At 41.5% G+C, this 17,828-nt stretch overlaps 1 protein-coding gene across 1 annotated transcript in view; it reads right to left on the bottom strand.

Moving 5' to 3' along the window:
• Window positions 1-17,828, bottom strand: part of DNAH6 (dynein axonemal heavy chain 6) — a 320,342-nt gene that overhangs the window by 12,891 nt on the left and 289,623 nt on the right. Inside the window, exons 69-72 of the mRNA XM_058278997.2 lie at window positions 15,577-15,696; window positions 14,593-14,714; window positions 3,595-3,724; window positions 880-1,007 (exon numbers count right to left, since the gene is read on the bottom strand). Coding sequence (XP_058134980.1) covers window positions 880-1,007; window positions 3,595-3,724; window positions 14,593-14,714; window positions 15,577-15,696 — 500 coding nt within the window. The remainder of the gene's footprint in view (window positions 1-879; window positions 1,008-3,594; window positions 3,725-14,592; window positions 14,715-15,576; window positions 15,697-17,828) is intronic.

The following is a 17,828-nucleotide window of genomic DNA, read 5'->3' as shown; positions in this document are numbered from 1 at the left end:
TGCATGCGGCAGCACTGTGTGTGGGCCAGCTCAACACACGGGGAGCGAACCTTGTACCCTCTGTATGGTAGATGGATGCTCTATCAATTGAGCCATGTCCAATTCCTGGTTTTGTATTTTCTTAACAACTGTTATTAAACGCAATCTGGACATCAGGAGCAAGTATGGAATCTCCATCTTGTGCTTAAGTCTGATCAAATTTCTATTGAGTCAATAATAATTTTAAGGGTATAATTTAGGATGATGAGGATATAAGATTTGTATGGTTACACATTCACTAGGCCATTATTAAAAGTAGAGAATACAGACCCATTAAAGGAGGATAGATTCAATTTCAGGTAAGTTAAGTCAGAAGAGATGTGAGTGTATCCGAATGGAAATGCTTAAGTGATGGGAATGGAACATTCTTTTTTTTTTTTTTTTTTTAAAGATTTATTTATTTATTTAATTCCCCCCCCTCCCCTGGTTGTCTGTTCTTGGTGTCTGTTTGCTGCGTCTTGTTTCTTTGTCCGCTTCTGTTGTCGTCAGCGGCACGGGAAGTGTGGGCGGCGCCATTCCTGGGCAGGCTGCTCTTTCTTTTCACGCTGGGCGGCTCTCCTCACGGGCGCACTCCTTGCGCGTGGGGCTCCCCCACGCGGGGGACACCCTTGCGTGGCACGGCACTCCTTGCGCGCATCAGCACTGCGCATGGCCAGCTCCACACGGGTCAAGGAGGCCCGGGGTTTGAACCGCGGACCTCCCATATGGTAGACGGACGCCCTAACCGCTGGGCCAAAGTCCGTTTCCCGGGAATGGAACATTCTAAGCACAGCATATTATTATACCACTCTCTACAAAGCTTTGCAACCCAAAAGCAATGATGGAGGTGAGCTCTCTTACATGCATGAGCTTCAGCAGATTGTTAAACCGGTCCACCTCCTGTCCAAGAACCGTGGTCAAGGAGTTAAGGCGTCCTTGATGATCCTTGGTGAAAAGGCTCTCGGAAGCACCTTCCATTTCTAATCGTTCTGAAACACACATAGCTGATTTCTCAGATAAGTCATCACTTATTTTTAACTTCATAACATGATTATGTTAATGTTTTAAAAATTCACTTCTTCCATTATTGAAGCCACATATATACAGGGTTCAAATTTAGAACTCTTTGTTGATTCACTTGAGTAATCATAGAATCAGGCTTGAATTCATATGTATGAGGGATATAGATATATATATATTTACAAACATTAAACCAATGCATTTTCTTTCTCACCATAAAGCATGTTCCCCATGCGTCTTTTGTCATCTCTGCCAATCTGAGCTTTGTGGTATAGGACCCTGGGACAGGCTTTTGTAAGATACTCTAGAGGCTGGCTGTGCTAACTCAGAAGGGGACTGTGAACTTGACAAAGTAAAAAGAAGACTGCCCCTTTTCAGCCCTGGGTGGCTGTGTGGAGGATGAAGGATGGGTTGAGAGGGAAGAAGCTGAGGTGGGAGGTCTTGCCACCTTGTAAGCGTTCAACAGATGGTAAAGATGGTCAGTGTGACCCAGCAGTATCTGTGAGTTTGAGTGGGATTTCCACATTGTCGATGAGGAGGCTCTGAGGAGGGCACAGAATAGCACGCTGAGGCTGGGCTGAATGGGAAGCAGAGTCTTGCAGACTTCAGGACAAACCAAGGGATTTCTCTGAGTCCAGAGGGGCCAGTGGACACAGCCCTGGGCCCCTTAATTGTCCCCTCTGCCAGGCCGGTATGTAAGCCATGGTCTTCCCTGACTACCTACATCGTACTAGGGAAGGAGGAGGTGGAGGCAGGAGTCTGAGCGATGAGAGACTTGGCATTTATCCCACGATTCTGAGCATTCCTCGAAGGGACTGACTGAATAATTAAATAGGCCCAAGGTTCAAACTGGTGGAAAATTTGGCTCTTCTTTCCCCCTACAATCCAGCAAGGGGATTGGTGAAGAACCATAGTGCTATAAAAACAGAGAAACTGTTTCCTTGCATATCTGAGTCAAGTAAGAATCAATGAATGGCTCTGAAATAAGCACATCAGATTTCTTCTTAGCCACTCACATCTGGGCTGCTGAAGAAAAATCACACAGCAGTGTGGGTTAGTCCAATCTCTCCAGGGCCCAGAGTGCTGTGGCTGTATGTCCTTGGTCTTCTCCTTCCTCCATTCACCTCAGGAGCAGTTGCATCCTTACCACTCACTCTCAGCAGATGACCTCACTTATCATTTCACGTAAAAGAATAAGTTTTGGGATGCTTGGAGAGAGAAACCCAGGTATCAGTGGGGCGCTATGAAGCAAGCACTTTCTCTCCCTCTAGCCATCTATCTATCCGTCCCTGCTTCACCCAGCCCTCCACCTCATGTTTGCTGTTACAACATTGCTTTCTGAAAGAGCCAACCAGTTCACCTCAACATCAACAGACCCTTCTACTTGAGCAGTCATTGTTTAGAGGCCTGCTCCTGGGAGGCAGATAACTGGGTTCTGAGGTCACCCTGCTCTCTTTCTTCTGGGTGCCTGAAGAGTCATGGCAGACTCAGTCACTGGCCTCTTCTGCCTTGGTTTTCCTTTTCTTAAGATGACTTCCAAACTCTGCAGAGGAGTGTGAAAGTGGATCTCTAATGATCATTCAGGAAGATTCCTTAAATCACCAGAAAACAAGGTGAAATAAATTAGCTATTTCTCCTGAATGGAGAAAAAAAAAAAGAAAAGAAATTGGAATGGAATTTAGAGCAGCGCTTCCCAGGAGAACTTTTTACGATGATGATAATGTTCTGTATCTGTGCTGTCCAATATAGTTGCAATTGAAATGTGGCTAGGGCAACTGAGGAACTGAATTTCAAATTTTATTAAATTTAAATTTAAGTAGGCATATGTGGCTAGTAGCTACTGTCTTGGAGAGCACAGGTTTAGAGACAAAAGAATAATGAAGCCAATGGAAGCTTAGAAAACAGTCTGGTTAATGTTACATTGGGCTAGGTAGCCACTTGCTACTTGCTTCTTGTAATTAGGTGCTGAAGTGCTGATGTCTCCAAGTCTACACATGGAGAGCTCCATGTCAGAATTCAGTGGTGTTGGGGGGTGAATCATGCCCAACCCTCCCACCCAAAAGACATATTCAAATCTTAATCCACGTTCCTATGGGCGTAGAACACATTGTGAATTGTATCTTTGAAGATGTTAAGGTGAAGTCATTTGTGAATAGGCTTTCAGAGGACCTTGAGAGAGAAAAGTTTGGGCACAGAGACCCAGAACTCAGAGAAAGTCACAGGAAGAAACAGAAGATGAAGCAGCCAGAAATAGAAGCCAGACAGGAGAGGGAGAGAGAGCTATCACCAGAATGCTACAGACTTCAGAGAGGAAGCATGGTTTTACTGAAGACTTGGTGGGGGGACTTCTGGCCTCTAAAACGGCAAGTCAGTAAATTGGTGTTTAAGTTGACCCATTGTGTAGTGTTTGTCATAGCAGCTCTGGCAAACTATGATGAATGGGTGGAGAAAAGTCTCTATGTAATAAGCCAGGTTTGGACTCTGTTGTATCGCTCAGCTGCCTCTGAGTTTATTCCTAAAAAATTCCATGATTTGATGGCAGGAATTATTTATTACCTGGAACTCTTGTCTGGACAGAAGCAACTAATTCTTGGACAATTTCATCATTGCTTTTTCCCTCGCCACCAGAAGACGATCTTGGCTGAACCTCAAGTATGGTGTTGATTAAAGTGTTGGTCTCTTTATACTATAATGATGATAAGAAACAGAACAGTGAAGACTCAAATTCTTAAAATATAACTTTCAGCACACATAATTTTACTTACAGGAACGAAGGCAGTTCTCAAGAATAAGGAAAATTTTAAAATTTGTTTCTGTAATTGGTAAAATATGCACATTATAAATGCACAGTACACCATTGTCAGTGTTATATTTTAAAACCTTTAGCTAATAATTTAAAAGGCAGTTATGAAAGTGTGGAAGAAATTATGAGAACACAGTTTTTGGGCATACTTTTCTTTAAATAACATTTAAAAAAATAATTTATTCCCCCCACTTGCGGCTTGTTGCTGTCTGCTCTCTGTGTCCATTCGCTGTGCATTCTTCTGTATCTGCTTGTCTCCCTTTGTTGCATCATCTTGCTGTGCCAGCTCTCCATGGGTGTGGGCCAGCTTGCCTTCACAAGGAGGCCCTGGCACGCAAACCCAGGGCCTCCTATATGGTAAATGGGAGCCCAATCGATTGAGCCACAGTCACTTCTAAATAACATTTTTTCCCAATTAAAATATGACATTATTGAAAGTTTAGAAAACAAAAAAACATATGAAGAAAAATACTCATAATCCTGCTGTCCAGAGATGATTATTTATAAAATTTTGATCTATCCTCACTTGGGCATTTTCTACATATATGTGTATATAGTTTATAAAATTGGGCTCATACATTTTATGTAATATTTCTTCATTTTCAATTTTATATTCCAATACCATGAACATTTTCCCATTCCACTGAAAAACCTCATGTGAAATTCCACAGTATAAATGTGCCATAATTAAAGTAGTTGGTCTGGCTTGATCTCAGAAAATAATGTTCTTAAGCTAACCCATTTCTGTATGCATAAGCCTATTGTATGTGGGTCCTTTTGGTTAGAATCAGTTAAGGGACCTTTAGATTAAATCACTTTTGATTAGATCACTTTAGTTAAAGGCCTTTGATTAGATTTGTGGAGTCCAGGGTGGATCCTAATCCTTACCATGGAATGCTATATAAATGGAGGTGAGATGAGCAGAGCCACCATTTTACCCTGCCATGTGAGAGAGGACTCTAGGATTACCTATAGTTGCAGAAGGACAGAGAAACCCCAAGAGGTTAGAGAAAGGCCGCAGGCTGGAATCAGCAGAGCAGCCCCAAGCTGATTCCAGGGAGAGATGAGCCATATGCCTGATTGCCCACAGCTGAGCTTGGGAACAAGTGAGCCAGAAGGATAACGCAGAAACCAGATGCCATTTTGCCTTGTCAAGTGGCAGGAGACCAGGGTCATCAGCAGACGACTTTGGTGAGACAGAATCTCTGATGATACCTTGATTTGGACATTTGCACAGCCTCAGAACTGTAAGCATTTACCCTAATAAATTCACACTATAAAAGCCAGTCCATTTCTGGTATTTTGCATTGGCAGACTTAGGCAAACTAAAACAATCGTTTATCTATTTTTTGGACATTTCAATTTAGATCTTCATGAATTCTGGGAATAGAATGTCCTTATATGAATCCTCTATCTTTGAAAAAATTTAAATGCTAGATTACTAGAAAGAATATGTTTAAATGGCACATTGCATTGATTTAAAAAAATGTACTGAAGTGTATCACTCATATATAAACATATATAAACAATAAGTGTATAGTAATTGTTGTGAACTTATAAAACGAATATATATAGCATCATACAGGACTCTCATACCTCACCCTACCATCATTACCTTGCATTGTTTAAACATTTTCAACTAATGATTAAAAAACATCATCAAAATATTACTACTAACCAAAGTACTTTTCCCCTAACCCACTCTATTATTATTATCTTTTTATCATTTATATATGAGTACACATAAACAATAAGTGTATAGTAAAAGTTGTGAACTTACAAAGCAAACATGCATAACATCATACAGGGGTCCTAACACTTTGTATTGTCATGAGACATTTATCACAAATAATGAAAGAATATTGTCAAAATATTGCTCCTAATTGTAGTCCTTATCTTACCTTTGGTGTATTTTTCCAACTCACCCTATTACTATTTTTTAAATATATTTTTATGACAGAAGTTGTAAACTTACAAAATAACCATGCACATGTGCAGAATTCCCAAACAACACCCCTCTATCAACACACCACACTGTGGTGGAACATTTGTTACAGATTATAAGATACTATCATCCAATTGTTACCATGTCCTTAGTGTACATTTGGCACACATTACTCATACTGCCCCATTATCAACACAGTACATCTTTTGCATAGATGCAAGACTATTACATTATTACTGCTAATCTTAGTCCATAGGTCACTCCAGTTGTAATTTTCCCATGCTTCTTTATATTCTCACCACCCTGCAATAGTGATGTACATTTGCTCTGGCTAACAAAGGACACTCTTGCATCTGTACCATCAACCACAATTCTCATCCACCTCTGGGTTTACTGTGCTATGCAATTCCTAGATTATTCTGTAAAATTCTCTCAATTGGCATTTATATCCCTAGTTACATCTCCATTTATGAACTAGCTGTAATTCACTATGTGTTATCATCCACTCTATACATTTTTACACTTTTACAGTAGAGCTAATTAAAACTTCTGCATACATTAAACATCAGTAATCCATCTCAGTCCTCCTCTTATCTCCTTTAAGAATCCACCACTTACCATCACCTGTCGAAGATATTTTCTTACATTTTCTTCTAGACACTTTATGGTTCTTGCTTTTATATTTAGATTTTTGATGTGTTTTGAGTTAATTTTTGGATAAGATGTGAGATAGGGGTCCTCATTCCTTCTTTTGGCTATGGATATCGATTTCTCTCAGCACCATTTGTTGAATGGATTGTTCTGCCCGAGCTGGGTGGGTTGGACAGGCTTGTCAAAAATCACTTGACCATACATGTGAGGGTCTATTTCTGAACCATCAATTTGGTTTCAGTTTCGTTGGTCTATGTGTCTGCCTATATGCCAGTACCATGCTGTTTTTGCCACTATAGCTAGGTAATATGATTTAAAGTCTGGAGATGAGAGTCCTCCAACTTTGCTTTTCCTTTTTAAGATGTTTCTGGCTATTCAGGACCCCTTACTCTTCTAAATAAATTTGATAATCGTGTTTTCAATTAAAAAAATGCTGTTAGAATTTTTATTGGGATTGTGTTGAATCTGTATATCAGTTTGAGTAGAATTAACATCTTAATGATATTTAGTCTTTCAATCTGTGAACATGGAATGTTCTTCCACTTATTAGACCTTTTTTGATTTCTTTTAACATTGAGTTGCAGTTTTTTGAATACTAATGCATTACATTGTTAGTTTATTCCTGAATATTTGGGTTTTATCTATCTTAAATTATTTTATTTATTTTTCCCTCCCCCTCCCCCCCACCCTGATATTTTTGCTGTGTCCATTTGCTATGTGAGCTTCTGTATATATTTCTCTTTTTGTCTTCTCTTCTCATTTTTCTCCTCTAGGATTCACCAGATTTGATCCTGGGTACCTCCGATGTGGAGAGGGGTTTCCTGTCACTTGTGCCACCTCAGTTCCTGGTTTCTGTTGCACCTTGTTTTTTTTTTTTATTCTTTAAAGATGTATTTATTTATTTATTTATTTTTTCTGAGTTTAACTTTTTTTTTTTTAATTGATTTTGTAATGCACCTTGCTTTGATTCTTCCCTTTGTCTCTCTTTTGTTGCATCATTATCTTGCTGCGTGACTCACTTGTGCAGGCAGTGACTTGCCATGCGGGCACTCAGCTTACCATGTGGGCACTTGGCTTGCCATGTTTTGGCACTGGCTTGCTGTGTGGGCATGCCTTTTTTTTTTTAATGAGGAGGCCCCAGGGATCGAACCTGGGTCCTCCCATATGGTAGGGGGAAGCCTAAGCATGTGAGCCACATCTAATTCCCATTTTATTTTCACCACTCTTTTGACACTTTTAGTTACTTTAATTGATATAATCTTCATTTCTAGACCATTTTCCAGGCCTGTCTCTCCTGTCTTTTCTTTTCAGACTCTATCACACCCTTTGGTATTTCCTGATAACCCAGTCTCTTGAGTAGAAATTCTCTCAGTTTCTGTTTACCTGTGAATATTCTAAACTCATCCTCATTTTTGAAAGATAATCTTGCCGGATATAAGATTCTTGGCTGGAAATTTTTCTCTTGCAGTAACTTAAATATACCATTGTCTTCTTGCCTCCATGGTTTCTGGCAAGAAATCAGCATTTAATCTTATTGAGTATCCCTTACATGTTATGCATTGCTTTTCTCTTGCTGTTCTCAGAATTCTCTCTTTGTCTTTGGCATTTGACATCCTGATTAGTATGTGTCTTAGAGTTGGTCTATTTGGATTTTTTCAGATGGAAATATGTTGTGCTTCTTGGACATGGATATCTATGTCCTTCAATAGGGTTGGGAAATTTTCTACCATTAATTCTTCAAATATTCCTTCTGCCCTCTTTCCCCTCTCTTCTCTTTGTGGGACACCAATGACACATATATTTTCATGTCTCTTGCCGTCATTTAGTTCCCTGAGATCTTGCTCAATTTTTTCCATTCTTTTCTTCATTTGTTCTTTGTATGTTCACTTTCAGAGGCCATTTCTTCAAGCTCACCAATCCTTTCTTCTGTCTCCTCAAATCTGCTATTATAGAATTCCAGTGTATTTTTTATTTCATTTATTGCACCTTTCATTTCCATAAGATCTGCTATTTTTCTATGTATGCTTTCAAATTCTTCTTTGCATTTATCCAATGTCTTTTTAACATCCGTAATCTCTTTAGGCATCTCATTGAATTCATCAAGGAGATTTGTTTGAACATCTATGATCAGTTCTCTCAATTCCTTTATGTCATCAGGAGGCTTATCTGGTTCCTTTAATTGGACCATATCTTCCTTTTTCTTGGTGTGGATTGTAATTTTTTTGTTGGTGTCTTGGCATCTGGCTTACAGAATATATATTCTGGGTGCAGTTTTTCTCTTTAGTTTAGGGCTTCCTGCCCTTTCTCCCTTGCTGGTCGTGCAGTAGGAGCCAAGGATGTAGTTGGTGCTATAAGCTGTGGAGGCTCAAGCTGCCCTCATTGCCCCAGGGACCGACGAAGCGTCTCCCAAATTTCTCCTTTGCCAGGGGTAGAGGCAGAGTCATATCTGTGTTAAATAATCCAATTTGTGCAGGTCTAGACTGCAGTCACCCAGAAAGACTAATGAAGCTTTATGCCTCTTTCTCCCCTGCCTGGGGCAGGGATGGAGCTGTAGGTGTGGGCAGCAATCTATGCAGTGCGGGTTCAAGATGACCGCAGCTGCCCTGGTATACTTCCAATTATTCCATCTGTGCCAGTCAAATGTACCTGCTGGTACCTAGATAGGCTGGTAGAGGGCCTGCCAGCTTCCTCCATACCAGGGGTGGGGCTGAAGCCTAGGCTAGGGCTGCAGGCTGATATGGGTAAAAGAAATAGGTCTCTACTATCACTGTGATTTTTGGTCAGCCCAGCTTCCCCTCATGCTGGGGGTGGAGTCAAAATGGAGGCTACTGGCCCCTCTCTGACTTGGACAGGTTTAAACTTTAGCTGTTCTTAGGGTTATACTTTAGCCAGCTGAACTGACTAATCAGTAGCTAAAGTTGGTGCACAACTGTCTCTTCCTCCCCCGTTTTTGGGAAGTGGAGCTTCCAATTCCAGCCGCAGAATGGCTCTCAAGGCAGCTTGTGCCCCCAGTGGAGGATGGGCACCAGCCTCCGTGACATGGAGGGCTCTACTTACAAATCTTCTCTGCAGATGGGCAGTCTTCTTCCATTCCTTCATGGATGTTGCAGGATGCTCTTCTGGTCTCTGAGAGTCCCCAAACAGGTGCTTCAGCAGCTCCAGAGAGTTCTGGGTGTTTACTAACTGCCCTGTAGCAGGAGCTGAATCTAGGAGCTCCTTAATCTGCCGCCACCTTGCTGGTTGTCAATTGCATTGATTTTTAAAAATACTGCATCAATTTATACTTCCAAACTTAGTGAATCAGAGGATACTTTTGTGTGCCGTTGTAAGAATTAAGAGTAATGTTTCAAAAAATCTTTCTATTTTACAGCTAAAAAGTGGTTTCTCATTTGTTTTGTACTTCTTTGAGGATTAGCAAAGTTACAGTTTTTTGTAATGCTCATTGGTCATCTATTTTACTTCTTTATAAACTGGTCATGAATTTTGCACATTTTTTATTTTAGTGTTTTTATTGTTGATTTTAAGGGAGAATTACATAATAAGCATATTTTTTTTGTTTTTATTTTTGCTTCAAAAATATTTGACATGTGTCTTTTAGTTTTCTTACGATCCTTTTTATATAGTCAAATCTATTGGTCCTTTCAAATGTACTTTATTTTTCTCTTGCTTTTTATGTTTAGAAATTCCTCCCTATTCCAATGTCAGTTAAATATTTTCAAATTTTTGGTGACTTTTTCTTCTTTTTTTTTTCATTTCTTAGAAGTTTACTCTATGTGGCACCCACACATTTCTTGTGGGGGTGATTTTTTTGGTGATTCCTGTCTAGATGCTCATGTGCTACAATGCCTCCCAAACTACCCACTCCAGTCTTGGCACAGCACTTGTCATCCACTTACCTGATTTTAGATTTGATTTTTAAAATTATATTTCACATGAGAGACACACTTTCAAAAGTTACTTTTGAGGGAAACGGCTGTGGCTCAATTGGTTGGACTCCCATCTACTATATGGAAGGCCCTGGGTTGCATCCCGGGGCCTCACTGTGAAGGCAGGTTCCCCCGCACGCTGTGGAGAGCTTCTGGCCCTCAAGTGCCGTGGAGTGCCGCCCAAACCTGCAAGCGCTGTGGAGAGTCAACTCAGCAAGGTTATGCAACAAAAAGGGAGACAAGCAAAAATGCAGAAGAGTGCACAGCAAATGGACACAGAGAGTAGACAGCAAGTAAGCCATGGGGTGGGTGGGTGGGTGGGGAGGAATAAATAAAAATAAATGCATACACAGAAGAACGCACAGCGAATGGACACAGAGAGCAGACAGCACGCCAAAAGCCAAGGGGGGGGGGAAGGGCAGTTAAAAAAAAGTTACTTTTGATATATTCGTTAGGCTCTGTCATGGTTAAGTTCCTGTGTCAAGTTGGCCAGGTGATAGTATCCAGTTGTTTGATCAAATACTGACCTGATTGTTACTGTGAGGGTATTTCATGGATTTAAATAATCAGTTGATTGCATCTATGGCTGATTACACCTACAATCAACTGAGGAGACTGTCTTCAACAATGAGAAAGGTCTCATCTCATCAGGGGAAGGTCTTAAAGAGAGAACTGATTTTTTCATCTGTCAGAAGGGAGGAATTCCATCTCTACTTCAGCCAGCTTCTTCTGCAGAATTCATTGAAACCTTCAGCAGCATTTTACAATGAGAAAGGTCTCATCTCATCAGTGGAAGGTCTTAAAGAGAGAACTGATTTTTTCATCTGTCAGAAGGGAGGAATTCCATCTCTACCTCAGCCAGCTTCTTCTGCAGAATTCATTGAAACCTTTAGCAGCATTTCCAGCTAGCAGCCTGCCCTATGGAATTTGGACTTGCTATCTCCACAGTTGTGTGAGCCAATTTCTAGAACAAATTTCTTAATATTTAAATATTCTGTTGGTTCTGTTTCTCTGTAGAACCTAATACAGGCTCTGAACACACATATGAAGTTATTTACTTAATGTTCTAGTTAAACAGTTTAGCTTCCCTGTTCAGTGCTAATCATTTAATATTAAGACTTCTCCATTTTAGTTCTTGACTTCTTGGATGGATGAAGTGAGTTATGAAATATTTAGTGTGGCCAGCCTGCTTCTCTTCTTTATTTTACTTTATTTTTTTAAATTTTTATTTTTTAAAGATTTATTTTTTATTTGTTTCTCTTCCCTCCTCCCTGCCCCCTGCCCCCAGTCATCTGTTCTCTGCTGCGTGTTGTTCTTCTTTTGTCTGCTTCTGTTGTCAGCAGCATGAGAATCTGTGTCTCTTTTTGTTGCGTCATCTTGTTGTGTCAGCTCTCCGTGTGTGCGGCGCCATTCCTGGGCAGGCTGCAATTTCTTTCGCGCTGGCTGGCTCTCCTTATGGGGTGTACTCCTTGTGTGTGGGGCTCCCCTATGCGTGGGGCTCCCCTATGCGTGGAGCTCCCCTATACAGGGGCACCCCTGCGTGGCAGGGCACTCCCTGTGTGCATCAGTGCTGCGCATGGGCCAGCTCCACACGGATCAAGCAGGCCCGGGGTTTGAACCACGGACCTCCCATGTGGGAGACGGATGCCCTAACCACTGGGCCAAGTCCAAGTCCCTGGTTCTCTTCTTTATGGCACAGGGAAGATTACACTTCCCCACACCCTTGCAGTTGGGTGGGTGCTATGGGTTGAATTGTGTTCCCCAAAAAGAGACATTGCAAGATGAGGTCATAGTGGAGTAGTGAGCCCTAATCCATTATAACTGGGGCCTTTATAAAAAGAGAAGAGACACAGAGAAACACAGGGAGGCAGGTAACTGGAGCAAGTATCTACAAGCCAAGGAAGGCCAAGGATGGCCAGAAACACCAGAAGCTAGAGGAGGTGAGGAAAGATTCTCCCCTACAGGCTTCAGAGGGAGCCTGGTTCTGTCAACATCTTTATTTCAGACTTCCGGCCTTCAGAAATGTGAGACAATATGTTTCTGTTGTTTTAAGGCACCCAGTTAGTAGTACTTTGTTATGGCAGCCTTAGGAGACTAATGCAGTGATATGTGAGCAGAAGTGATGGTGGAATTTCTGGGTGGAGGCAGGGAAAAGCTTACGCATAATTCTCTAGTTTCTCTCTTCCCATGAGGCAGCAAATGAAGAGGTCATTTGTCCTGGTTGTGCAGCTACAATATAATAATAGAACTTCTGCCAGTTTGGATCCTAAATGATAGTGGGGAGCAAAGCCCATCTGTCAATCATTCAAAACAACTTTTGTGGGAGCAAGCCACTGAGAGTTGAGCAATTTTGTTACTGTAGATCAGGAGGTAGGAGTCGAGAGGTAGGCTAAATGCTGTAGTTCCAAACTTTTTCCAGGATTTGTCCAAAGCACAGCTTCAGTCATTTTCTTTTTGGCATAGCAAAAAGTAATTCGAGACTCTCTTAAATCACTGCCTCTGTTTCTTATTGTTTCGTTGAATCTCCTTGCACTGTCCTTCATCTCTATCATCATATTTCATCATTTTCTTTCTTTTTGGACGTTTTATCTCCATTCTGGCAAGTTGATTAAGTTTACCCCCTATATCATATACGTGATAATCTATACATCAGTTCTGGTCTTTAGCCTCCAAAGCATGTTTTACATGTTATGGTATGTTTCCTTGGAATATTTCATTCTCATGCATCTTGTGGCATCCTTTGTCAGCCTGTTCTGAAGCTCTGAAATAACATGTCAGCCTGTTCTGAAATTTTGACTTTTTCTTTTATACAGACTAGGTCTTCTTATAACTTATCTCAGATACCAAATTTGTATAACTTTCCCTCCAGGTTCCTGCAGTAGTTAATTTGTAGAAGGTGACTTTGAGGCCTCTGGATGGGATTTCCTATTCTTTATCCTTCAGTATTTGTGTGTGTATTCTATTTGCTCAGCTTCTCTTGGTTTTTCCTTTTCCTTTGATTCAGCCTCTAATAAGAAGATAGCCAATAAATCACTGTTTGCCTGTAGACAGTTATGCAGATGGTCGTTGATTACACACAGCATCCTCTTTGGAGGCCAATGTCCTTGCAGTGCCAGCTGATGTGCCTGGGTCCAAATGCCCTTACTAGTTTTTAGTAAGCATCTGTGTAAGAAGAGGTTGCTGGGCTGAAGGAGGAATCATTTGTCTTTTGTATGAAGACTCTTTTGATTGCAAGAAGCAGGGTTATTTAATCTAAACCAGCTAGAGCAAAGAAAAGGAAGCTCTTGGCCCCGATCGCTGGGAAGAAGGGAACATGAGTCGCATGGTCTCAGGCATGAACGGGGCTCTGTTCCTGTTTCTCTCTAGGTTGTTTTGGTTCTTCCCTGTAGTGGAGGAGAGGGAGCATGGCCCTGCCAATCTCTTTCCTAGTCTTCCACGTGGAGGGGTGGGGGGCGGTCTGAAACAAGGCCACGGACAGCTTCAGATGCACAGAGCCCTAGACAGGGATGCCAGAGCAGCATCCACAGTTACCCTTTCCATATCACCGGCTTAGAGGCACAGTATGTAATCTTTTTGGCCCTCCCTTTGTACCAGAGAAGGAGCCTGAATTTTTTTTTCTTTGATGGGGTGTTTATATTATTGTAAAACTTGGGCTAAGTATTTGGCCACAGGTGACATTAGACAATACTATACATGTATTTTATGCATGTCCAAGATTCTCAACTTTTTCTGTGTTATCTGCTGGCCTTCACCTGTCATCTATGGCTTCTGCAACCTCCCCCCGCCCCAAATTTCCCATTTAATTTCTTATGCCGACCTGTGATGTATCGAAACCACGACGGAGTAAGTGGCGATGTGGATGGGTAACTGTATATAGAAAAACCTCAGGAAAGGACCCTCATTGACCTGGAATGGGTTCTGGCCTACTCCTGGGCCAATTAGGGTTTAGAGAGTCATCCAATCCCCATGATGTGGTAGGGTATGAGCAGGTAGATGACAGATGAAGCAGAAGGCTGGGAGGTGGAACCAGTGATAGGAAAAAGGCTTGAGATCTTAGGACTCTGTGAAGGGACCAGAGGGAACAGGCTAAACTGGAAGCAAATGCAGAAGTTGAGGTGAAACCTTTGTTTATTTAAGGATATCATAACTTACAGAGCTGGTGAGGGGATTACTGAAGTTTCAAGTTTATATAAATATGAATATTTATTTTCAGTTGAAAGGCCACATACCTGGAAAACAAGGTTGGCATTCTCATGCATTCCAAATATTTCTGGGTCATCTATCAAGGGCAGATTTTCAATATAGTCCCTAAATTCTTGCAGGCTGTCAGCCACGGGTGCAAAATAAATGCCTGTTAGCAAAAACAGAGGGTGAACAGGTCTCAGACAGACAGGATCTGTGCCACCAGCCGGGTCACCTTCTGCCTGGTTCTGCTGGGGTCTGTGTTCAGCTGCCTCCCAGGGAAAAGGGGGTTGTCTTCCTCAGCCTCCTCTCTGTTGTGACCATCTGGTCTCATCACCTTCTCTGGTCGGCCTCCTGACCGTTCAGGATGTCTCTTCCAGAATATTTCAAGCTTATGAGAATCTAGGGATGTGCTGCTGAAAGGTCTACCGTGTCTGAATTTATGCTTGAGCAAGAGACTGCACTTGCATTTAATTTGTTTGATAAACGACCACTATCTGCCCTCGTTCCCCGGACCCAAAGTTACATCTGCAAAACATTGAAATCTAGGGTTACTAAATTTACTGTAGAGATTACAGTAGAGTCTTATTAACTCTGAGTCTTATACACTCTCTTACAACTCAGTGGTAGGAGCCCGCTCTGCACTAATCAGATTGCCCTCTCCAAGGGGATCGACACTTAAGAACCATCACTACCTGCTCTCTGACCCACAATTAATTATCACCAGTACACAGACCTGTTTCTCACTCAACCTGCTGTAACAGAAGCTTTGTTTAATTGCATCCCAAATGTACAAATTAAAACTTTGAAAGCACATGTGAATGGAATACAACCAACTTTAAGAGGGAAACTCAAAGTAGTTACTGCACAATGTATGTATTTATACTCTTACTAGCAAACCAGCTTTGAAGGTGGCCAAGCTGGAGATGTGGTAGAGATGGGGCCTAGGTGGGGAAGACAGAAGCTCCTGGGAGGGGCTGGCAAGGATTTCCTTGGAAAGGCCTTTTTCATAATATTCAAAAGTCATTTACCTGATTCAGAATATTTATAATTGGGTACTAATGTTTCAGGAGAAAAAAATCTTTTCAAGACTGTACGAAGGCATCTTTGATCCCAGGTGTCTGTCACTCTACCGCCGTATGTAATTTCACCTGAAAGGGAGTTTGCATTTAAAATGTGTTATTGTTAGTTTTTTCAATTGATAAGCATTCCCAAATTTTAATAGGTTTATTTATACTCATTTATCTGAGTAATAAATATGGAAATAGCATATCAGAATTTCCTTCCACTACTCCTCAAAAGGAGAATAAAAGTTGTATTTTTTAAATAGGCAAGGAGAAATGCAGCATATGTTACTCTACCCCAATTATTTTGCTTTTTCCAAATAACAGGAAATAAAGGCACCAAGCTGTAGTCACATATTCCTTCTTCCTGTTCTTTTGTGTCAAAATCTTGAGATTAGGTCTTATCCCATCATTAACTAATTAATGGGTGTATTCTAAAACCCATCCGATTTCCAAAAACTGATGTTTCTTTTTGGAGCCAATGAAAAATAGTTACAGCAAGACATACAAAGTCTATAGATATAAATTATTGGGAGGAAAGATAGATCCCAGGTGAAAGAGACAACTGGCCTTACAGAAACTATGTTATGGGTATTTAAAACTCCTTGGTATGTAGTCTCTCCTTTTCAACTTTCAGCATGAGTAGGAAAGAACCACACTGGAATGATATTCGTTGCTCATCTAATTCCTTGGGAATATTCCAGATGCACTGCTGCCATTGATCCTCCACCCCTGTAGTAGTGTTCGTGGGAGGCGTTCATCTATGATACTGACATCGCCAATGTTAGAATCCTCTGTTCATCCAGTGTCATCTCTAACTCTTCCAGTGCCTGAGGAAGACATTTTTTTTTTTCATTTTCTTTCAAGCTGAGATGTTTGAAAGTTATTTCACTCCTTGGAATCTCAATAATCCATTTCTTCCAAGATAGTAACGTTCTATCTTCCCTCTCCTGTTGGAGCGCCTCGTCAGTCTGGTTGGATCAGCTGCTCAGGGAGAGCGGAGGGGAGGGGAGGGAGGCTGGGCCCGGCTTGATGCTCCCCTTGGGTCCTTGGGGCTGAACAGGACTATGGAGCTCAAGTTTCTCCAGTGGCATGACTGTATCCAGGAGAGGAGGTTGGTGAGGAAAACACAGACTCCAACCCTAAGTCAATGGTGAGGGGAGTGATTGCCCTAAAGTATAGCACTCTAAAAAAGTGTGAAACAAAAATATTAGCATTTTGAAAAGCAGTGCAGAGATATTTTCCTTACCAATCAATAGACTTTGGGTTTCTCCACCCAGGTTTAGTTTTTTAAATTATTATTTTAAAAGATACTTAGATTACATAAATGTTACATAAAAAATATAGGGGATTCCCATATGCCCTGCTCCCCACACCTCCCCCATTTTCCCACATTAACAACACCCTTCATTAGCGTGGTACATACATTACAATTGATGTTTCATCTTTTTTTTTTTTTACCAAACTGAGAGAAAAAGGAGCTCTGCCATGTTGACTCAGGGGTAGATGACTCACAGGAAGAAGTCTTCTGGGCTTGGTCTTCTCAGAAAAGGAGCTCTGGGGGACTGTCCATCATATACACCCACCACCTGGCCTGGCCCCAGCAAAACATTTCCAATGTGGTGGCTTCCTCCTTCTCTTCCTTTCCTATCCCCATGGACTGGCTTCGGGGTGGCCCAATACAAACTGGATAGAACTGAGATTTGGCCTCTGTCCCCTTCCACTTTGAACTCAGACCTATCTCCAACCACTCCTGGATTTATGCATGATTGGAGCCTAAACACAGAAACTTAAAAAGTCCTCCCTCCTCAACCCTGAATACCTTCCTTACCCAGAGGTTTCCTAATCTTAATCTGTTTATTCTCTCCGTCTTTCCACTTGGTGTTACTATATCCCCTTGTTCCCTCAGCATCTTGCTTTTATCATGGCTTCATAAATCGTTGTACCTTTTTCCAGTCTACAAGACTGTACTTGGTAATCATTGCTTACATGGTAGAGCCACACTTTATTAACATGACTCATGGACCTTTCAGGATGTGGCGTAGCTCCCCTTTATTGTTTTGCTGAAGGTAAAGCTTTCATCCATACACACCTTTCTTCCCTCCATACACACTTACGCCCCAGCCCTGCAGAACTGCTCTGTCTTCTACAGTCAAGCCATGCCTCACATGCAGCTGGGTGTGGCACGTCATGGTCCTCTCTGTCTACTGTGCTCTCCT

The sequence above is a fragment of the Dasypus novemcinctus genome, chromosome 17, assembly GCF_030445035.2.
Source record: "Dasypus novemcinctus isolate mDasNov1 chromosome 17, mDasNov1.1.hap2, whole genome shotgun sequence".
NCBI classification, from domain to species: domain Eukaryota; kingdom Metazoa; phylum Chordata; class Mammalia; order Cingulata; family Dasypodidae; genus Dasypus; species Dasypus novemcinctus.
Note: the sequence above shows the minus strand (reverse complement) of the source record. Positions and strands in the feature narration are given on the sequence as shown.